This window comes from Trifolium pratense, linkage group LG3, assembly GCF_020283565.1.
Source record: "Trifolium pratense cultivar HEN17-A07 linkage group LG3, ARS_RC_1.1, whole genome shotgun sequence".
In the NCBI taxonomy this organism is placed as follows: Eukaryota; Viridiplantae; Streptophyta; class Magnoliopsida; order Fabales; family Fabaceae; genus Trifolium; species Trifolium pratense.
This window is the reverse complement of record NC_060061.1, coordinates 39,266,652-39,288,520: the sequence shown is the minus strand read 5'-3', so window position 1 is coordinate 39,288,520 and position 21,869 is coordinate 39,266,652. Positions and strand designations below refer to the sequence as shown.

Below are 21,869 nucleotides of genomic sequence, written 5' to 3'. Positions count from 1 at the left end.
CCATGATAAACATACAAGACTCATTCTATTTTCACCTTTTATGTTTTCATTTATGATAAATACATGATTTAGGTTTGATTTTTCATATGGATTTTCAAGTGCAGCTACTCCTATATCTTTCATGGCAGTGACTAATTATAGGTAGTAGAGTAGATCAAGTTTCAAAACACTTACTAATTTTATTGTGGCTAATTCAGTGGTAGTTTCTTGTGACAAGCTTGAATGTATTTCATTTTGTTAAGGAGAATGAAACTATATTACATTTACAAAATTTCTGTGTCATTCTTCCTTGCTCTCTTCGGCTGTTCAACCTTGGCTTTTTCATCTATTTTCCAGATATTATCATACTCTTGAATCTGGTTTTTGGTTGTGAAATTTTATGTTACTTTAATTGTTCTTTCTTCGAGGGTGTTGGTTAACTTAGTTTATTAGCTATTATATACTAGCAGATGAGTTTCAATTTCATGTACTAATGATGAAAAAAGTGTTGAATCATGGCTATTATATAGTCTGCGCTTCTCTTGCCCTTTTGATGAACTTTTCAATTTCGAAGATGATTTACTCAGTCTGTCTACATTGCAATTTGTCTCGTTTGAAGCTGAAGCATGCACTAATGAGACAATAGAAAGTAGTGTTTATGAAAACTTTGAAGTCAATAGCTGTTTCATCTGGTGCATGACATAATGCCTCAGTCTGCACCTATTTTTGACGGTTAAGCAATCCAGTTTAACGGTTAACGGTTCAACCTTGATCAAACCTCTCAAATAACCAAAGCATAGACAGTGGCGGTTAACGGTTCAACCTTGATCAAACCTCTCAACCAACCAAATCGTAAAGTGTCGGTTCATGGTTCAACCGGTTGAAATCTTTAGCTTGGTTTTTATAAGTTTGCTTGAGGTACTAATTAGCAACATAAGAAAAAGTAGATCACTTCCTTCTAAACTTTGGTTATGCAATCATTTAAACTCATCCACCAAACATTATAATAACAATGCAAAAGACCATTCGAAAAACACCACTTTTCTACAAGCATGGTTACTACAAACCCTATGGATCAAATTCTTTACATAGCCCGGTACATGTTACCTTTCTTATATATCAAAAAGTCACACTCAAGGCAACTTAGCAGTTCAACAATGGAATCTTCATTGGATCCATTGAAGTGCTCCAAAATATCATTCAAATTAGCCTGAAACCAATAAATCACAGATTTTATAAGCACAAAACAAAGGAAATAAACAGATATCATAAAGCTTTCAATATGAATTATAAACATGTTCTCACTAACCCCTTCATCATAGTTCTTCAGCCACTCTACAACAGAACTCTCTGTAGCTTTCAATTTAATTAAACTCACTTCGTCTGTTTCGCTGACTTTCAGTTGTTTACTTGTGAATTCCCCCTCACAGGCTACTGGAAGCTTCTGTACCTGGCAACCATTGACAGGTCCAGAAGGTACTGCGTCAATTTCCATCAAACTTTTGGTAGAAATGTCAGATTCAAGATGACTTTCTGTTTGCCGTGTTTCTAGAGGAGGCTCTGACAAATCTGAAGCATTATTTACAGCTTCACCATCTTTGACAGACTGGTGACCTTTAGGTTGAATGTCTTCTAAGGATATTCCACAGGTTTGCATCGTCAAGTAAGTCTTGATGTGTGGGTAAGTTATCTGCACCATGAAAAATTATTCAATATCAACCTCATCGAATAATAAATCCAAAATCAGAAAGTTGTGGCGAAGCAGGGAAGAGTTATGTGAGATTGAAATGCATTGGCCATATTTGCGCATCAGTGATCAAGAGATGCACTAAAATCATAAAGGCCATATAGATTTAAACTCACTTCTTCTGGCAATTCATTTTTTATAGGCTTCAATTTCTCGACAGATCCAACTTTTACAATAGCTCCCTGAATTGCTGATATGAAATCTTGTTTCAGCCCTATCGCCTCACAGAATCTAGTCCAGTCAAACGGCAATCCTTCTTGGGCAGCATCCAGCAGATACTGAGCAACAGTTTGTTCTTGAATAGGAACTGATCTGCCTGGAAAGTTCTGAGATTACAAAAAGAGGAGGGGAAAAGAAGAAGTTATACATCAAAACATGTGAAGCATAGATCTTTAATAGTAACAAGAGATTAGTAAGACATACAGCAATCTTCTGAATAGAAAGACCTTCTTCATGCCACATTTTCCATGCTTCAAACTTCGCTCCTTGCAACTTCGTCGATTTGTTGGTTACTACCGGAGATACTTTTCGTACTTCATTAGTTTGCAAAATTACCTCTCCATCCAATGATAGGTTTAGTTCTTTGGATAGTTTCTGAATAGCTTGAATAAAATAGTCTCCATATCTTGTCACTAGGTGCTGTTTAAAAATGGTTGAGAGTTTAGTATTTTGAATGACAAAAGTGACTGCAGTTATATCAAGAAATGTTTACAGGCCAAATATATTTAGCAGTGCAGCATGCTTCAAGACGTGATTAACGATCATTAGAATGTCAAATATGATCAAGAGATTTCTTATTCAGAGATTTAACTCGTGTTTGTACTGGACAGTATACCATAACAAATTTTCTCTTGTGAAATCTAGATTGCTACATTGTAGTATTGAAATGCAACTTTGGAGTACAGTAATTTCTCTATGCATCTTAAGCTATAACCGCTAATAAGAACTCAAGTATTTAGCACAATGGGACTTTGATACACATGAACGAACATTCAAGGGAAAACACAAAATTCATACTAAAAACTAGCTAGGTTTTATAGATCTATGAAACTCTGACAAATGATAACAGTTTATTATAATTGACCATTAGCAAATATCATTTATTGTATGCAATGACTTAGAAAACAAATATAATTCATAGTTCAAAAGAAAGCCATAACTGCCATACTAATTTAGCAATTGCATTTGGGAGGGAACTAGAACCACTTGAGGTTAGAACTCGTCCCGAACTCTGGACTACTAGGGCCCCAAACTTTGGACTAATAGGACCTCTTCTTCTAGGAACTAGAGGGTGAAAACCAAAAAATAAAAGTAATAATAATTAGAGTTTACTCTCTCTTATAGCCAATTTTGATTTATCCATGTAATGTAATATTTTTTTTTCGATTTTCAGTTGAGATAGTGTTAATTATGAAATTATGATTGGCAGTAAGGGACCGTTTGGCCTAGCTTTATTTGAGCTTATGTAAATAGCTTATGCAATATAAATTAAGTTTTATGTTATTTTATAAGTTCACACTAGTGAAAATTGTAATTTTATAAACTATTTTATCATAAACTACCTTAACAAACTTATAATAATATATAAAAATTGCATAACTTGTTTGCGTAAGCTCTAAATAAGAGGAAAAAAAGTCAGGCCAAACAGTTTGTAAGACCCCGTTTGGATTAACTTATTTTTGAGCTTATGCAAACAACTTATGCAATATAAATTAGGTTTTATGTTATTTTATAAGATCACATTAGTGAAAATTGTATTTTTATAAGCTATTTTATCATAAATTACCTTGACAAAGTTATAATAAAATATAAAAATTGCATAAGCTGTTTGCATAAGCTCAAAAATAAATTAATCCAAATAGAGTCTGAGTGGTATAATTGGAAATGAATATGTAGCGGGAAATTTTGGCGCCATTTTCACACTCTCCCGCTCCTCCTATATATTATCTCAACCTTCTCTTTTCACATCGTTCACTCGCACAGTTCCAATCCCAGTTCTTTCAGTTTTCAACTATGGATAACATTATTGTCAAAAAACAAAAAACTATGCCTAACGAAAACGACGTCGTCTCATCCACTTTTATCAGAGTCAAGAAACTCTCCGACAAAGCCGTTATACCTTCCAGAGGTTCCCCTCTCTCCGCCGGCTATGATCTTTCCAGCGCCGCCGATACAAAAGTTCCGGCACGTGGCAAAGCTCTGATTCCCACCGATCTCTCAATCGCCATCCCTGAAGGAACCTATGCTCGTGTTGGTAATTAATTAATTGATTAATTTTCCCTTTTTTTTATCTTCTATTATTATTATTTTTATTTTGAATTTTAGGGTTTTTGATTAAATTGAACTGTTTTGGTTTTGCAGCGCCGCGATCGGGATTGACATGGAAGCATTCGATTGATGTTGGTGCTGGAGTGATTGATGCTGATTACAGAGGACCTGTTGGGGTTATACTGTTTAATCATTCTGATGTTGATTTTGAAGTGAAAGTTGGTGATAGAGTTGCTCAGTTGATTATTCAGGAGATTATTACTCCTGAAGTTTCTGAGGTTATGGATTTGGATTCTACTGTTAGAGGTGAAGGTGGTTTTGGATCTACTGGTGTTTGAGTTTGAAGAAGAAGAATGATGAGTTTTAACAGTTTCATACATGTGTATTGAAATATTGTTAACCTTTATGTTTCAGTATTAATTAAGGAACATTCTCTAGTTTAACATATCTTGTAAGAATATTAGTATTTCGTAATAGTAAGAGGAGCATTATCTTAATCTGATTAAGGAACTTTCTCTAGTTTCTCTACTTTCTCACATTAAGTTGATGATATTGATGATGGATTTGAAATCATGTAAAAAAAATGTCAGATTTATTTCATAACTGATCTAGTATAGTATGATTAAACCTGATTAACATTGCACAATTTTAGGGGTCATTTTAAAATATGCTGTAGGTGACCAATTTGATATGGTTTTATAATTTCAATGGCCGAATTTGGTATTGATAAATTGGTAATACTATTGTTATATATGTTCTGGCTAGTCGTTATGACCTTCCTTAAAAATATAGTTAATTTCTTGTTCTTGAACATGCTATCAAATGAATATATGGATTTCTGGAATGCTTAACCCTCACATTGTTAAAAATAGCTTGCACTAATCAATCAATAGTAGTATATGGTATTTTGAGCAACTGATTTATTGTTCAAATTTACAAATTTGGCTTATTCTGCAATCATAATTTACTACCTTCCATCCCATATACTTTTCTAGTCTAAAACAAGATCGAGCTATAAACAAAGTTGAGCTACAAGGTCCAAAAAAGAAAACACCAACTTAAGATTCAATAACAAGTGCATCGATATTTCGTTTTCCTTCAGGGCCTTTGGTATACCATGATGATACGTAGTCTCCATAAACAACACCCCGATATTTAGCTGGTGATGAATCATTGATTAGTTCAGAAACAGGAGAGATCTTGGCTGTCTTAGCTGGGTCATGAAATGTTGCCACGGAGAGCCTTGGTCTATCAGGATTAGTAACTGCTCTATGCACACAGCTTCTGTACTTTCCATTTGTTATAATCTGGTGCCAAAGTAAACCAACCTTGTTAACAACTTCAATTTCATAAATGAATCATTTATCACGAAAACATAAAGAAATTACAAACCATCAGAACACAATGACAATGCTAGGCTGCCACATCCTTGATTACTAAATCTCATATTGACAAGAAAAATGACAGTAACCAATGCTTCTAATTCAGGATTAAACACCATAATTCATAACAGATAATAACATATGGTGTAGATGGAGTCAATTTAGCTGCATGTTGCAAGTTGCAACAAAATCAATACAAGAGACTAGTGTATTTACTAGTTACAAATAATCATTAACCGAAAAACTATCCTTTGCACACACACAAAAACTGAAAATAACAATAATACGTATCTACTTTCTAAACATACTTTTTGCTCCTTACCATTCTACCTTGGCCTTGGTAATAATATGCATAATACATTTACAATTGACTGTCGGTACCGTTGTCAGAATCAAGTTCAATGCACCACAAAAGTAATATTTTCCCCTCGTCAAAACATATACTTCACTTACAACCCTTGAACGACCTTCTTAAGACTTAAAAACAATTTAGAAGTTTAACTGTTATCCACTCAATTAAAACTGTTCACAAATAGGTTATATTTGCACTGGACATGTACTCAGAGCAAGTATCTCTTAAAAACTTGAGAAGAACACAAATGCTAACCTATAGATTCAAAATATTCCAAGGATCATTAATAGTATTTACTGAATTCTGAACTCAAATCAATTATACTATAGCTAGGTGCCATGAATATTTGCTGATTTGCACCTACAAAGCCCTTTGACTATGCTTAATTTTTTTGTTAAGGAACATGCCTTTCCCAAAAAGCTCCTAAACATGCTCTACCGAATAGAAAAACTATCGGTTTTCTACTCTCATCTCAACATCTGAATGAATGGCAATACAACAGTAATTCTCAAAACTCAGCATTTAAAAACCAAATATATCACATATTCAACTAATTTCCCATATCCAGAACTTGAATTATAACTTACAAGCGATGAATTATGTTTATTTACCTCGGTTTGATCAGCCAAAAGAACAAGAATAGCATCTGACACTGGCTGCACAGTAACCCACCTCTCACCACCATCACCATCCTTGAGAACCTGAAGACCACCCACATTATCTTGAATCAAAAGGGTAATAGCACCCATATCAGAATGTGATTGCAAACCAAGCGTTAAGTCCGGTTGCGGACACGGCGGATAATAGCTGATAGTAATATTCTGATAAAATTCCCCAACAGCATCTTCAATGCAAGAGGATTGCAACCCAAGACTCTCTGATATCAAAGCTAGTAACTTTTGCGCTAGAATTTTCATCTCATCACTGTACTTTGCCACTGATTCCCTATAATCAGAAGTAAAATTCGGCCAATTATTAGGGTTCCGGCGAGAAAGTGGAAAAGTGTGGTGATCGAAGTAGTCTCTCCAATCAAGGATCTCTGAGACGGCGTCGTTTTGTTCCTTATCAGAGGTGGCCAGCATCCGGCTTCCGTATCCCTCCGATGCGGCGGCGCCGGGTGTGCAGGGGTATTTGAGTTTCTCTGACATTGGGCAGTCGTTGAAGAAGGCGAGGCCGGAGTTACGAACGGAGTGGAGGAGAGTTGTGGGGATTCCGTGGTTGGTGACGTGGAAGGCGCCCCATTGACGGCAGGCGTGTCCGATTGATTGACGGATTGAACTGCGGTGGTTGGTGTTGAAGTTGAAGAGGTCGATGGTGGGGATGTTGGAATTGGGATCGGTTTGAATGGGTCGGTTTTGAAGGGGTTGGATGTATTGATGTGGGACGTGGGATAGACCCGATTGAATCAGGGATTGGACCCGAATTGGTTCGCCGGTAATTTCCATTGGATTGGTAAGAAGTCAATAACAGAGGAGGAAGAGAAACAGAGCAAGAGCAAAGATGAAAGACTAGAAGACCAAAATAACAACTGTCAAATGTTTCTAGGATCCATTATTTTAGAGATAGAGATCAAAATGTTGACAGTTATCCAAAAGGATCCAAAAATACACTACTAGTATCATCATATAAAAATAAAAAAATATTATCATATTCGATCCTCTCTGAACCTGAGATTTAGATGATAATAAGATTGTTGATAAGTCGTTGTGTACGAATTATTGGTGGTTGACGAAGGTTGTATCGCATTTTGAAGGAGAAAGCGGTAATTGTACATACTTTGACGATCAAGTCATTCATGAAGGTTTTGAAGATGATATATACATTTGCGGTTAGATATTGTGTACACGAAGTAGCCTTTTGACATGGTTCATACAAGGGGAAAAAAAGTTATAAAGACATACAATATTCTTTTGTTCCTGTGATTGTGACACGTGTTGTCTGATAAAGCGGTTGTACCAAAGGTGTGTATGTATCTGTTAGCGGTAATCGTCGTTAATTAGAGTGTATCTATCGTATTGCTTACTTTGCTAAGAATAGATCTAATAACCCGGTTCAGTATGCGAATGGACCATTGGTACAGTCTATAACAATATCCATATTTAAATGTCCAAATTGTGTTAAATAAATGAAGGGACCAATCTCATAAGTTTTAAAGTTAACAAAGTTGCGAAGGAACTAAATTGAGAAGTTTTAAAGTTAAGGGAAGAAACTACATTTTTAAAATAAGTTAAAGACTAAATATGTATTTAATTGCTTCTATGATTAAAAAATTATTATTTGAATGGTAAGGATCGAAGGATTTGAGTCTCTTTGGTAGGTGATGATCAGAGGTTCAATCTTTGGGTCATGGACCCTGTGTGCCCCGCAAGTTACTTGATAGAATATAGCATGATAACAATAAAAGGACACTATTAATTTTGGATTTATTTAATTATATTTAAATCATTCAAAATTAAGTAATATAAGATATTTACAATCAACAGTGAATTGATTTAAATGGTAATTATGATCTTGACTCATGACTCTTGCATATGAAGAGAATATTAAGATATGTGTGGTCTCATCTCATGCAAGATAAAAAATATATATATGAACATTTAATCCAATAGTTGTTAAATATAGTTCATAGTAATAAATTTAATTGAACTCTCGCCTAGAAACCACCAATTATTATATCTTGTAATTGAACTATCTTATTAGAACAATTAAAATTATTTATTTTTTTGTCAAGTAGCCTAGTGGGTAAAAGTTTCACCCTTAAGGTGAATAAGTGAGATGATCATGGTTCGAATCCGGTCCCTGCATATATAATGATTAAAATTAAAATTTAATAAGACTAAATTGAAAAGCTCATGATTATACTTGGATTAAGTTTTGAGTTGAAATGCGACATCTCCCTCTCGTATGATTCAGAAGCATTTGACTCGTTGTTTCTTCTAAGATTCTCCAACCTATCCAAGAAGTGGTATATGAGTTGTTCTTTGAATTGGTGGGGGAGATGAGAGTGAATCTCTTAGAAAATGGTGTTGAACCTAACTCATCCTTACAAAACCGACTAATGAGGTGAAGATAACCTCTTACTTATAAACCATTGTCTATGCCAACTCACAATCGATGTGGGACTTCTCAACAGATCCCTTCACGTCCAACATTTTTGCGCTTGGTGCATGGATATAAACGGTGGGTGGCCCGATAGTGGATGACCCAACAGATCTTGGAGAGGCTTTGGTACCATCTTAGAATTTAGTGTTGGGCATAACTCGTCTCTACAAAACCGACTTGTAAGGTGAGAATTGCCTCTTAGACGTGCAATCCCCGACAATAGTGCCAAAAACTTGTTAGGCTTATCAACGTGTCCAAGTATACACAGTCAATTTTGTAGCAAGTAATAAGAAAAGTATCGATCCCGCGAGGATTGCTTAGTGGAGCCTTATCTCATCAATTTCACAATTGTACTTATGCTTATTAGGGAAAAGACAATTAAACATCATTTTGGTATCAACAAGTAAAGTAAAAGGAACGATTAAAAAGGGTTTGAAATCACAAGTAAAGAGTAGTTGAATTTATGATCCACTTAATATCAATTAATGTTGTGTGAGTGATATGTGGTGTCAAGACTACTGTGAACAAGCTTACCTAGTGGTGCATGTCTTAACGTTAGATGATAAAATGGCGGTTAAGGCGATTCCTACCTATAGGTTCACACTTAGTTCGTTTTAGTTCGAAAGAGATCGCTTCATTCTCACTATGGCCTTAAGGCTTATGTCTAAGTACTTTAAGAAAGAGTGATGTGTTCATACCCTACCATATTATTTCTCTAGATCCATTCAATGCTAGATGTCTCATAACAATGAACTTGTGTTTAAATCTAAGGTGATCAAGCTAAGATAAAAACATATAGAATTAACTCAAGAGAAAATAAAGTAGCGTAAACAACACACATCACATCACATAAACAACATCTATTTCAATTAAGCTTCACATAATTCCAACTATAGAGAGTTTAACTCATATTGAGCTGAATAACCAATACAACCATAGATAGAGATTTACAAATCATAATGAAAAATAAACCTCCGATCGACGACGATGAAGCACCGGTTATCAGATCTCAGAGTCGCGTATGCTCTTCACTGGAACGGTTGCGCTTGACAGTACAGGTGATAGATCAATGATGAGCTTTCAAAGATAGATAAAATTAGGTCTATAGGCCCATTTATATAGCCATCAATATTGGGAATTGGACCTTTAATGAGTGGAGAAAGTTCAGCTCACTAACCAAAAAATATTCCCCAAAGTAGTCAATACAATAGAAAGTATTGTACTACACTAGAAAATAGTTAGGTTGTCTTTCCTCCACTATGCAACAACGCGTTCAACCATTCAACTCTGACGTGCCCTAGTTTGACTCACGCTTTGACTCCAGTCATTAAATTGTATAGACTCAGGATGTCTTGACTCTGATTATCATTAATTAGCTCTGAGGTGTTCTTCAACTTCACTCAGTGGTCTGTCTTGACTCCTTTTTTCAATAGAACTACTCTCTTTTCATAGAGGATTACATAAAAGCCTAAGTACATCACTAAACTAAAAAACATAATAAAATGACTCTAAAGCAACTGTAAATCACTGTATGGCCAGGTAATAATCAAAGTAATATGGATAACAAATATCACATAAAGTGAGTTATCACTCATGCGTAAATGAGAGAATATGCTAGGCCGAGCTAGGCTTTGCTAAGCCCGAGTCTGACCTGTCAAAATATCGAAAGTCTGAGCCTGACCTATGACCTATCATAGACTTATCTTTTAGGCTCGAACCAAATTTTTTGCAAGCCTAATGTAGTCTGTTAGCCTGTTTAAAAGACTATTTCACATGAACACATTTCAATAAATAGTTATATTTATTTTTAAATATACTTATGAACTAATAAACCAATGTCCTTTTTGATATTTAACATGATATTTTAGAGAATTTGACTATATATATCATCATATTTCAATTATAGTTTATAATATTATATTTATATATGTGAAAAACTAATGCAGATTAATAAATTTAAATACTTAAAAAGTTAATAAATTTATAATTTAATAAAAGTAAAGATTTTAATATATAAATAATAATAACAGTAAAAAGTATTATTCATATTAACTTAAATAGGTTGGCTTAGTAAATTTTTAATGGCCCGCAACCTGACCTATTTAACTAAATATGCTTATAAAAAAGTTTTGATCTGCCCTATTTAAAGAAATATGCTGATCTAACCTGAGCCTATGTACGCTAGCCCCTGTAGACCGGCTTTATTCTCACCTCTCCTCATGCGTATAGAAAAAATTCAATTGAGAAGGAACATTAATCATTATCAACTATGGTAGAAACTTTATACAAATATCACGGTAAGATAAAAAAAAAAAAAATAACAAAATAAATATTTTTCTCCAACAAAAATAAAGTGATTTTTATCTTAGTGATCCAAAAATTCCAAATCATAAAGTTGCGGTTTTTCACTTATCCCTACCGCAAACAACACTAAACTAAACCCAGATTCTCCCCACAACCCTCACTCACTCCCTCCGCCACAACCCACTTCAATTTCCCCCAAATTTCAAACTCCTTTCACTTCCCCAATTCACCATCACCACCATTCATTCCTCTTTTTCCTTGATTTTCAGGTTTCATAGCTTCACAAATGGAGAATCTTAATTTAGCCCTTGTTTCTTCCCCTAAACCTTTGCTTCTAGGACATTCTTCCTCAAGAGACCTCTTCACAAGAAGAAAGCCTTTCACTTTTGGGAGGTTCTCCGTTTCTGCTAAATCTTCCTCCTCTCATGTTATCAGGGCTGCTCCTAAATCTGGTATTTTTTTTTATAGTCTCTAAAAAGTTATTAATTATTATGAAGTTCAGTCAAATGTATATTATTATATTGAAGTTGAATCTGTAGTTATGTATTTATAGTGATGGTGTTGACTATTTATGTGTTTTGATTTGAACTTAATTGTTTATTTTGGTGTTTGTGTTTTTCATTGGAAACTCAGAAATATTCTTCTAATGATTGAATGATAATGAAAATAGAGCCTTGCATATGCTGTTTTGAGATTTTCAGAGGATTTATGATTTCATGAATCATGAAAACATTTTTGCTTTTAAAGGATTGTTTGGCAAAAAAATAACTGATGAACTTATAGTGAATAACTTATAAGCTACCTTATGACTTATGGAGGATAAACTAACTGATTGAATTTGTAGTGTTTTTGGTAAAATTAGCTGTTGAACTAACTTATAAATATGAAATAACATAAAAATATATATGCCAGTTCAATTGATATTTAATTTTTTTGAAGTAAGATGATAAGGGTAAAATTGAGAGGAAAAAATGATAAGTTAAAAGCTATAAGCTATAAGCTTGTGAGAAAAGTGTTACTAAACAAGTTGTTTTCTTTCATATGAGCTTATAAGCTATAAGCCACAAATAAGCTCAAAATATGGCATTTCCAAACAATTGGTATGTAGTGTCTCTGTAAAGACTAGAGAGGTGTATTATGAATTTTGAAACAAGTTTGATTGATGTTGATTGCATTTTGAGTTTAATTTGTATTAAACGCGTGTGTTCTTTTTAAATTCTATTTGTCATGTATATTGCTTCCCGTTCTCTTGTTTTGTAAATGAACATTTCCATACACATTGAATGTATTTCAATGTTTTAAACTCATATCCGAAGCAGCACAAGTAATACATAATGTGAATACAGTGCAGGGGAAGCTGATTGTGCATAATTTTGCTAGCATTTCTTCTTCAACTACTCAAGAAACAACATCAGTTGGAGTTAACCCCCAGTTATCACCACCTCCACCTTCGACTGTGTAATCACACTATTCTTCCTTTCACATTTTGATTTTGTTGTAGACGGTTTATAGCATGTTATTTGATTTCCAACTACTTGGATGAGAGACAATTTTAAATAGATACATTTATTTATTTATTTGGTTTTGTTTATTACTTTTGCTTATGTATTCACATTTAGATTTATTTGTTTTGTTCAAAATACTTCTAGAGGGTCACCGCTCTTTTGGATTGGCGTTGGTGTTGGGTTTTCTGCACTATTTTCAGTGGTGAGAACCACAATTGAAACTCAGTTTTACATATACCGATGTTAATTTTTTCTTCTTATTCTTTATTATTTATTTATGTTCAATATATTAAGGGACATTTGGTTTTTGGGCAGGTATCTTCAAGAATAAAGGTGAGTTTCACTTTATTGCAAGGCTTGGGTGTAAACTGATTTGTCATTTGAGTTCTACTGTAAGATATTGGAGCATATCAAGTGAGTGGAATCCTTTGTCGTCAGAGTGAAAGGAGCAAGTCTTTTCACCTTCAAATTTTACACGAAGTGCAACAAACGTTCTGTCAAACCTTACCTTATCTTTTGTAGATTCTTTGTAGAACTGCAAGAACTAACCTTGTAACTTTTCTCTACCTTTTTTGTACAATTTCAACATTTATGTTTTAATCTTCTTTCAGAAATATGCAATGCAACAAGCTTTCAAAACCATGATGGGCCAGATGAATACACAAAATAATCCATTTGACAGTAGTGCCTTTTCCCCTGGATCTCCTTTCCCCTTTCCAATGCCTTCACCACCAGGGCCTGCTGCACCTGCCAGCTCTGCAGGTAATCAATCTCAAGCAACTTCCGCCCGACCTGCATCTCAATATACGGTCACAGTAGACACAAAAACAAAAGTAGAAGCAGCCCCAGGCCCACACATCAATGTTAAAGATAAAGTGGAAGGAAAGAAGGAACCCAAAAAACCTGGTAACATACAATCTCTGCTCAGGACTTCCATTTTTCTCATGTTGGATTACATGTACTACATGTGCAATTTATAAGTGGTGATTTTGTGTCCATTATGAGATGTATTTGCGGGTTTAAGAATTTAGGCAAAAGCCATGCTCCCTGACGTGTCAGTTTTTCTTAAAATAAATATTTTCCTTGGGATCTTAACAACTGTTGTCAATTGGTTCAGCTTACCATAGGATGCTTGTTTAGTGTTGCCATGAATACTATCTTGCAGCTTTCTTTTTGTTAGTGAACTTGTAATAGTTTGAGTGAGTGTATGCCACTGCATTATTTTAAGTTTTGCTTGGATGCAAGTATCCCGTGACAACCTAGAGAGTGCTCCCTAAACATGCATAAACTGTTTTAGTTTGCCGTTGGGCGTCACATCACTAGTCACCATGTGAATTTGTCTTCCATTTTATTTTATGCTTATATCATTTGGGATGATTCATGAGTGTGTGCAAACCTATTATTTTCTCAACCTGCTCGCATGCTATTATGTTAGTTAGCTGGTGCACTTTTTTTACGGACTTGTAATGGCAATACAGTGTTATGATTTATAACAAACTATGTAAGTGTGCCATACTAGTGTGTGTGAAATTTAAAAAGCTTCTGATAAATATTTATTTATTGCAGCTTTTGTAGATGTGTCCCCAGAAGAAACTGTGCAGAAGAATGAATTTGAAAGATTTAAAGATGTTGATGACTCAAGTTCATTCAAGGAAGCCCGGGCTCCAGCAGAAGTGAGTTTCTAAGATTCTTGTTTTTGCTAAAGATACTTACTGATTTGTCTTGTCCTTAATATGTAATAACAATGGACATTATTGAAGGCTTTTCAAAATGGAGCTCCCTCTAACCAAGGTTTCGGCAATGCGCCAGGTTCTCAGTCTGCAGGTAAGTAAAGAGTCAGTTGAAATTTGTTTAATATATTGATATATCTGCTTTATTGCCGGAAAACCCTGTGTAGTGTGATAGATCTATTCAAGCTTAATTCCAAGGAAATGCAATGTCATGATTTAGACTAGCCCTGATAAATAAATGAGAATTATGTATACTTACCATTGTCTCTGTACTTTTGATGTTTTATATGAAAATCTTTCTTTTCTTGTCAATATCATTTACTTTTTGACTCTGATTACAGATTTTTAGTGCACGGGTTGAAACACTGTCATAAATCAAATGGGTGTTTCCTACAAGCATTGTTTTCTCCTCTGATTGACATAATATGCTGCAATTAATTTAAACTTTTTTTGTTATCATGAAACACATTGTGTTCTTTCCAAATTGTCTTAAATGAGCTGCTGTATGGATTAACCAAATGATCTTAATGTGACCTTGTTTACTTTTCTTTTGGATAGAAAAATCAGTCTTATCGGTGGATGCTTTGGAGAAAATGATGGAAGATCCAACAGTGCAGAAGATGGTTTATCCGTAATATTAGCTCCTTTTATCTTTTAATAATGATTATCATTTTCCGTTTCTAGTGAATACAGACAAGTTTAAAACTTCAAGTAAATCCTAGTTTTGAATGTATTAGAAAAGGTTCCATAAATTGTAAAAGTGTGTTGTTTTGTCTGATCTTAGAAATTCTGATGACAGTAGTACCAATCACCAACAGTACCTGTGATACTCTACATTGGACTTAGGAGTAGTTCCGTTCTGTATTTTCATATTGAACTACTTTCGAAGTTGTGATTTATCTTAAGATCTACCGGTGCCCGTAATTGTTTCTTTCCCACATTCTCTTGGATATTTTTTCCTCAGGAGTTTTCAGCAAAAAAGCAATGCTTCTGTTTAAATTCTTACCTTTCCAATTAACTTCATTTATCTCCAAAAGATAATGTATTAGGGTTGCTACCACTATTTCCTTTTCTGCCCCCCCCACCCCACCCCACCAATAAGTATGCTACAGCTCTTTTAATTGTTGACCATCTAGTGGAGCTAGTTTGTATTCCCCCTGCAATGTGTTTCGTGTCCTGGTCGCTTGATGGAAATTTAGAGTTTTTCATGCTTGTTTAATGTTTATATTATTCAATTTCCTCCCGCTTGTTATCCAAACGAAGGCTCATAATTTTTTGGTACTGTTGCAGCTATTTACCTGAGGAGATGAGGAACCCTTCTACCTTCAAATGTAATGCTTTTAACAGTAACAATTTTCTGGCTTCTAGTTCTATGCAATGTTAATCAAAGTTTTAATATTCATTATAATGTGCAGACTGTAATTGTCTTTGTTTAGCACCTTCGTAATGCATGACCACATTTGTGCATGCTTATTGTTACTTACATGTACAATACCGTTTACATATGACACATTTAAAAGGGTGTCTGTAATTTTATGTTGTTTAAATGAAGTTTGTTAGTCAAAACTCAAAAGTCATGTTGTCTCATTTAACTAATAGATGTTAATTTCTGCATGACATGATAATAATATTTGCTGGTGTATAATAGTTGCTGTACTGTTCCTTCTTTTGATAGGGATGCTGCAGAATCCTGAGTACCGTCAACAACTTGAACAAATGCTGTAAGTTCTTCTTCATATTGTATTTTCAGAGCCTTTTTTTTTTTCTCCGCCAATATTCTCATGCTCCATAGATCCAGGTGTTATGATTTGTAAAAATAAGGGTTTGTTTACTTTTAAAAAACATTTTCTATTTTTCACTTTTAATTACAAATATGCATCCAAAAATAAAGGTTTGGCCCTTTGTTTTCTATTTTCAAGATTTGTATAGGAAACAATGAAAACAATAAAAGTTTCACTGTTTCATATGCAAACCTTTGAAAACACAATAAAGTGAAAAGGTAGTACGTTGGTAAATAAAGTGAAAATAAGAAATGAAATGGCCCTAAGCTTTTGGCGAAGTGCTTACTTACATTGGATTGTCTGAATATTCTACAAAAACTAGTTTACTCTTTTTAAGGTAGGATGCTGTTTTACTCTTTTTAATGTCATCACTTGCTTTCATTTGTCACTAAAGCTCAACTGGCTGTCATACTCTTCTATTTGTGACTCAGCTTGCTCATGTTTTTGGACACTCACAATCCACCTATTCCAGTCATTAGCCTCTCATATGGATTTTGGTGAAATTACGAAATATTAGTTAAATCTCTCTTTATCCTTTACCCAACAGAACCTCACATTTGGAATTAGGATAAATGGTGGTCCTGATTTAATAATAATTGTCTAACACCTTCCATCTAACCTAAGATAGGGGGAATGCCCGTACTTACCTTTGGAATTTGCTGTTTTAAGTTTCTTCTCTTATTCCTTTTGCCCTATGTGTTATGAATTATGATAAGTGCTCAAGTGTTCATGCTCCACCGCTTGTGCGCCCCCCGTCAATTCCTTTGAGTTTCATTCTTGCGAACGTACTCCCCAGGCTCCCCGGGCGGGATACTTAACGCGTTAGCTACATCATTGCACGGGTCAATATGCACAAGCCGCTCAGTATCCATCGTTTATGGCTAGGACTATTGGGGTCTCTAATCCCATTCGCGAGTTTACTTAGGACTGGATTCTTTGTCATTGCATTTACTTTAGACCTAAAGTTGCAGAAAATTTAAATCTTAATTTGTTATTTCTCTCTCAAGCGTCATACTATGTACTGCAGTTAGATAAATCAATGCATTTTTCAGTAATATAATGGTATACAAATTTCTCCCACTTATAGAGATTCATGCATCCTTTCTCTTTCTCCTACATGTTTGGTTTCAGAAACAACATGGGTGGAGGCACTGAATGGGACAGTCGAATGATGGACACCTTAAAGAATTTTGACCTTAATAGTCCTGATGTTAAACAACAATTTGGTAAGTTTTATTATTATTTATTATGCCTCATTTTAAAAGACATGTCTGTTTTGAGAGGTGGATCAATTTGTTAATGCTTTAAGTATGAATCTTTCCACCTCCTCTTTCGTATTTTCTAACATTTTACATTTTCACTTCATCAGATCAAATTGGGCTTTCTCCAGAAGAAGTCATTTCAAAGATTATGGCCAATCCGGATGTTGCGTTGGCTTTTCAAAATCCTAGAGTTCAAGCAGCTATAATGGATGTATGTCTTACTTTAAGTACTTCACTTCATTAATATTTCATATAAATCTCTGAACGCTTCTTGTTTTGATTGCAGTGTTCACAGAATCCACTGAATATTGCTAAATATCAAAATGATAAGGAGGTATGATGATACTTATTTGACTACAATGTCTTTCATTGAAGCATGTTTTCCCCTTGTATATTGAACATAAATAATTTCTTTAAAATATTTGGCTCCTTGTTTTACATTGAATCTGACATTTTGCATCTTCCTATTACATTTCAGGTCATGGACGTCTTCAATAAAATATCGGAACTCTTCCCAGGGGTTTCAGGCCCCCCTTGATTCATTATTTTGTTGGTCAGAGTTATCTACGCCTTTCCTGATGAGCAGAGAGATTAGCTAGATACTGCAGGCTCACAGTTCCAATTCCATTGTGATATACAGATAATAATAACTGTGGCTTGGTCTAAATTGTTGCCATAGTTGAATTTTTGTTTTGCCAAAATAGTTGAGATTGTATATTGTTACTTTAAATTCTTATTTTTGAGGCATTGTATCTGTAGTATGATTTTCTTCTCTACTTGTGGGTGTTCCAAGACTTAGCTAATTTGAACTTCAATTTTACACTACCTGAAAAGACAAGTGTAAACGCTTCACATAATTCTTTCATAGAATATGCTTCATGAATTTGAGCTACTATGCAGCATGTAATGAAAAATAATCATGGGTTATTGGTTGGACAACGATGCTCAGTATTTTTGTCGACTCTAACTTGTTAGTCGATAAAAGCAACTCCTACGTGATCAAGAACAAATGTTACATGTTACTAAACTCTATTAATCATATATGAATCTGTGTAGACATTTTGGCTTATGACAGAAAGTCCCTGATTTCTTTTACCAGCAGTGCACAATACAACAAGTTGCTATTTTTTTGGTAAATTCTTATTTATCCAAACAAATACAGTATACTAGTACTAGTATAAAGCAGAAAATGTAATGTATATTTAGTAAAAAAAAAACAAAAATGTATTTAGTAAAAAACAAATTTAATAGTAACGTAGTGGGGTCAGGTGGATCTGACAAAACAACATGACCCTTCAATGGAACCAAACAAAGCTTTACTGCCCGCCCTACCCGTGCCACAAAATTTGAATTCTTTCTCTTTCTCTCTCTCCATCACAAAGTTACAACCTTTTTCTAAAACAAATTATTGGGCAGCAATGTTTGGGATAACACACCCTTGTTGAAATTCAAATCTACTCTTTCTTTCTCTTTTGAGCTTCCACTACTATGACCCTTCCTTTTTCTGCAACTATTTTCTTTCTCTAGTTCAATTCAATAGTTCAATTTCATGGGTACATGTTTGAGTAAGAAGAAAGAGTCTTCTACTTCAACCAAGTCAACCACAACAACATCTGTTGAGTTTGAGTGGAAGAACAACTCTTCTTGTAAGAATGGTATCACAGTGTCCAAACCAGAAGTGAAAACTCAACAAGAAGTGAAGCTGAAGAATGAGAATAATAAGAAACATGTTGATTCAGTACAAGAACATAGAGGGCAAGTTAAAAAAGAGATTTTTATCATTAAACATAGGAAGAGTCATGATGATAAAGACAGAAATTCTAGTATTGAAGGATCTGAGTTAATGGGTATGAGAACTTCAAGCTGTACTAAAGAAGATGTAGATGCAATTCTTATACATTGTGGTAGACTCAGCAGAAATTCTTCAGGTAAAGCTTCTTCCTTTAGGGAACAAAGGAGGAGATTCTCAAGTTCAAAGAGAAGTAATGATTTTGATAACTGTGATAATGATGCAATTTGCTATGAAAAGGACCAAAAAATTAGTGGTTTTTATGAGGATGGTGATTGGAAAGAACCTGCAGAGAAGTTTTACCAGCATCTACAATCTCCAAGGTCACTTTCAATGGATAGAAATAGAAGAAGAACACCAAGTAGGGAAAGAGAGCAGCAACAATGTTCAAGCAGCAGAGAGAGGAGAATTAGTATCTCACCTGTAAGAAGATGTACAGATACAACCACAACACTGAATGCAAGAAACAATACCAATACTAGTTCTATGCCTGCTAAAATGGTATCTGTTCCTGCTACTGTTACATCCCTTGTAATGGATAAGAGTTATAATAATGGTTGTGGAGGTGGAGAATCTGCAGCAGCTACAGCTCGTATCAGGAGGATTACAGTTAGGAGAAATGTTGGTTCGCCGCGTTCTCAGTCTCCTGCAAGAGCAAATGGGAATGCAGTAAATCAGCAGCAGGAACTATCGTTTAGCCGAAATTCCTCGAGGAAAAAAGAAGAATCGCCATACAGAAGAAATCCACTGAGTGAGCTTGAATCTAACTACCTTGCTATTCCACATTCAACAGCCAATAGCAACAGCAGCTGGGTGCAAAACAGATCCAAAAAGGAAGTTGAAACAGAAGATAATCAGGTATCTGCTTTTTGTATGTTTTTATTCACTTATTATTTGAGAGACAAAAGTGATTCTGAACACATAAAACTGATTTTGACATGTCCAGTGTTATCAAGTAGAATTTCTTTTGCCTTTCAACTAGCTTTTAACTTGAAGCTGTGGTTTCAAGTTTTTGCCTCAACATAATTTATAGCTTCAAATTTAGTATATAATCCAGTTTTTACATGAATGCATATAAACATAAATCAGTTTTATAAATCAATTAATTCAAAATTAATTTTTACCACCGCAAAACCAAACACGTACTAGGTAACATTTGGTTCATAATTTATTAGCTTGAAAGAATTGACACTTATTTAGTAATTTGATTTTGTCCTATTTATGGTATGTGATTGATGTAGTGGTGTTTTAATATATTCCCATCCATGCTGCAGAAACCAAATGCCAGCAGAAGTGCATTGGACAAGTGTGTGGATGTCAATTGTAAAACAAAATTACAACAAGATGAAGATGTCAAAGTGAAGTCTTCAATGATTGATAATGTTGTTGTCAAGACAATGGGGCCACAAGTGGTTGAAAACCTAAAGCCCCATACATTAACAAGAACAAGATCTTCGAGGAGATCGCGAGACTTAGAGTTAGACCTCAGCCCTGAAGCTCTATCGATTCCTCCACAGTCCTACACCTCACTACTTCTTGAAGATATCCAGAACTTCCATCAAAAGAACACACCATCACCACCATCACCACCCGTTTCTCTCCCAGCTTGTGTCGCCAGAGCTTGCTCTATCCTTGAAGCTGTTGCTAATCTCAACTCCAATACAAGCTCAAACTTGTCTGGTGTAGGGGAAAGGAGAAATCCACTAGGTTTCCAGTCCAGTAGGAATGAGTACAATGTTCCATTGGGTACTAGTAATAGCTATGGGAAGAGTGTGGCAGATACCAAGGCTCCAATTGTAGAGTCTGAGTTAATTGTTTATGATGATATGGTCGAATCAAGCTTACATAAGTTTGAGACAATGGATAAGGGTGGTTCAAACATGGAGGAACAAGAGTCTTCGGGAAGCAACAGCTTAACTGTCAGTAGTGCAAAACTGCGGCGTGGCATTTCTTCTTCTTGTGAACCCAGTTCTACTGATTCAAAAGATTGCTGGACTGTTAGAACGAACAACGGAAGAGAGGATGGTCAGAAAATTCCATTAGGCTTGGAAGCAAGGGTGTCTCCTGTAGCAAGGCGAGCGAACGTGGATGGAGCAAAGAGGAAATTGAACAGCAAAAAGAGAGTGTGTGATCGACAACATGACAATGAGACGGGGCGTGGCAGGCTTGGTGCCAATAATGTTCTTCACATGAAACCAGTTGTCACAGCAGCTGCATCCACATAAATCATAAATGAAATCACATTCATCTTTTTGTCATTAATAGTCCCATGAGTTTGATGTTCCTTTTTGTTTGGCGTTGCAAACTCTGCAACCAGTTTTCATTTAATTAAGGTCCATGTGAATACTCTATGTTGTTCCTGTTTCACTTGTAACAACAGTATGTTTCTTTATTTCTTCAAATCAGAAATGCATAAAAAGGATCAGTTCCATTATGTTCCTATACCGGTGATTACTCATTTAGTCTTTTAAGATAAGAATTAGGAAGAAATTCTCTTGGGCAAGGGGTAAATTCAGCTAATTTCATATCGGAAGAATAGGTGAAAAAATATTCAGCTCCTAATTTTTTTATTTTTTTTGATATTGTAACCAAAAAAAATTTATTTTTTTGATAAAGATACCAACTCCTAATTGATCATGTACTTTGCAAATAATGTGCATAAACATTT

At 34.8% G+C, this 21,869-nt stretch overlaps 5 protein-coding genes across 5 annotated transcripts; 3 read left to right on the top strand and 2 right to left on the bottom strand.

The window, feature by feature from the left end:
- Nucleotides 1-989: 989 nt before the first annotated feature.
- On the bottom strand, nt 990-1,663 carry LOC123916872. The gene is made up of 2 exons (XM_045968446.1): nt 1,289-1,663; nt 990-1,189 (listed from the first exon to the last, which is right to left on the bottom strand). The coding sequence occupies exons 1-2, from the start codon at nt 1,634-1,636 to the stop codon at nt 1,064-1,066; spliced, it is 474 nt and encodes a 157-aa protein (XP_045824402.1). The 5' UTR covers nt 1,637-1,663; the 3' UTR covers nt 990-1,063.
- Nucleotides 1,664-3,701: 2,038 nt separating this feature from the next.
- LOC123916871 (deoxyuridine 5'-triphosphate nucleotidohydrolase-like) lies at nt 3,702-4,431 on the top strand. Its single transcript, XM_045968444.1, has 2 exons — nt 3,702-3,980; nt 4,088-4,431. Exons 1-2 carry the CDS (start codon nt 3,740-3,742, stop codon nt 4,330-4,332), a joined length of 486 nt encoding a protein of 161 aa, XP_045824400.1. The 5' UTR covers nt 3,702-3,739; the 3' UTR covers nt 4,333-4,431.
- A 381-nt stretch (nt 4,432-4,812) lies between these two features.
- LOC123916870 (jasmonate-induced oxygenase 4) lies at nt 4,813-7,403 on the bottom strand. Its single transcript, XM_045968443.1, has 2 exons — nt 6,340-7,403; nt 4,813-5,301 (listed from the first exon to the last, which is right to left on the bottom strand). Exons 1-2 carry the CDS (start codon nt 7,171-7,173, stop codon nt 5,053-5,055), a joined length of 1,083 nt encoding a protein of 360 aa, XP_045824399.1. The 5' UTR covers nt 7,174-7,403; the 3' UTR covers nt 4,813-5,052.
- Nucleotides 7,404-11,185: 3,782 nt separating this feature from the next.
- On the top strand, nt 11,186-18,269 carry LOC123913450 (protein TIC 40, chloroplastic). The gene is made up of 14 exons (XM_045964199.1): nt 11,186-11,586; nt 12,481-12,592; nt 12,784-12,841; nt 12,955-12,972; nt 13,251-13,545; nt 14,206-14,312; nt 14,400-14,463; nt 14,928-15,000; nt 15,660-15,700; nt 16,045-16,090; nt 17,282-17,376; nt 17,520-17,623; nt 17,699-17,746; nt 17,891-18,269. Exons 1-14 carry the CDS (start codon nt 11,421-11,423, stop codon nt 17,948-17,950), a joined length of 1,287 nt encoding a protein of 428 aa, XP_045820155.1. The 5' UTR covers nt 11,186-11,420; the 3' UTR covers nt 17,951-18,269.
- A 468-nt stretch (nt 18,270-18,737) lies between these two features.
- LOC123913448 (uncharacterized protein At1g65710-like) lies at nt 18,738-21,639 on the top strand. The gene is made up of 2 exons (XM_045964195.1): nt 18,738-20,059; nt 20,476-21,639. The coding sequence occupies exons 1-2, from the start codon at nt 18,962-18,964 to the stop codon at nt 21,424-21,426; spliced, it is 2,049 nt and encodes a 682-aa protein (XP_045820151.1). The 5' UTR covers nt 18,738-18,961; the 3' UTR covers nt 21,427-21,639.
- Nucleotides 21,640-21,869: the final 230 nt, after the last annotated feature.

What these genes read in the sequence shown, in the direction of transcription:
- LOC123916871 (XM_045968444.1), top strand. Translation starts at nt 3,740, where the DNA reads ATGGATAACATTATTGTCAAAAAACAAAAAACTATGCCTAACGAAAAC. An exon ending in AGGAACCTATGCTCGTGTTG is followed by an intron (nt 3,981 to 4,087) that starts GTAATTAATTAA and finishes TTGGTTTTGCAG; the next exon opens with CGCCGCGATCGGGATTGACA.
- LOC123913450 (XM_045964199.1), top strand. Translation starts at nt 11,421, where the DNA reads ATGGAGAATCTTAATTTAGCCCTTGTTTCTTCCCCTAAACCTTTGCTT. An exon ending in CCACCTCCACCTTCGACTGT is followed by an intron (nt 12,593 to 12,783) that starts GTAATCACACTA and finishes AAATACTTCTAG; the next exon opens with AGGGTCACCGCTCTTTTGGA. An exon ending in AAGCCCGGGCTCCAGCAGAA is followed by an intron (nt 14,313 to 14,399) that starts GTGAGTTTCTAA and finishes ACATTATTGAAG; the next exon opens with GCTTTTCAAAATGGAGCTCC.
- LOC123916872 (XM_045968446.1), bottom strand. Translation starts at nt 1,636, where the DNA reads ATGCAAACCTGTGGAATATCCTTAGAAGACATTCAACCTAAAGGTCAC. An exon ending in TGAAGAACTATGATGAAGGG is followed by an intron (nt 1,190 to 1,288) that starts GTTAGTGAGAAC and finishes TATTGGTTTCAG; the next exon opens with GCTAATTTGAATGATATTTT.
- LOC123913448 (XM_045964195.1), top strand. Translation starts at nt 18,962, where the DNA reads ATGGGTACATGTTTGAGTAAGAAGAAAGAGTCTTCTACTTCAACCAAG. An exon ending in TTGAAACAGAAGATAATCAG is followed by an intron (nt 20,060 to 20,475) that starts GTATCTGCTTTT and finishes TCCATGCTGCAG; the next exon opens with AAACCAAATGCCAGCAGAAG.
- LOC123916870 (XM_045968443.1), bottom strand. Translation starts at nt 7,173, where the DNA reads ATGGAAATTACCGGCGAACCAATTCGGGTCCAATCCCTGATTCAATCG. An exon ending in TTTTGGCTGATCAAACCGAG is followed by an intron (nt 5,302 to 6,339) that starts GTAAATAAACAT and finishes CTTTGGCACCAG; the next exon opens with ATTATAACAAATGGAAAGTA.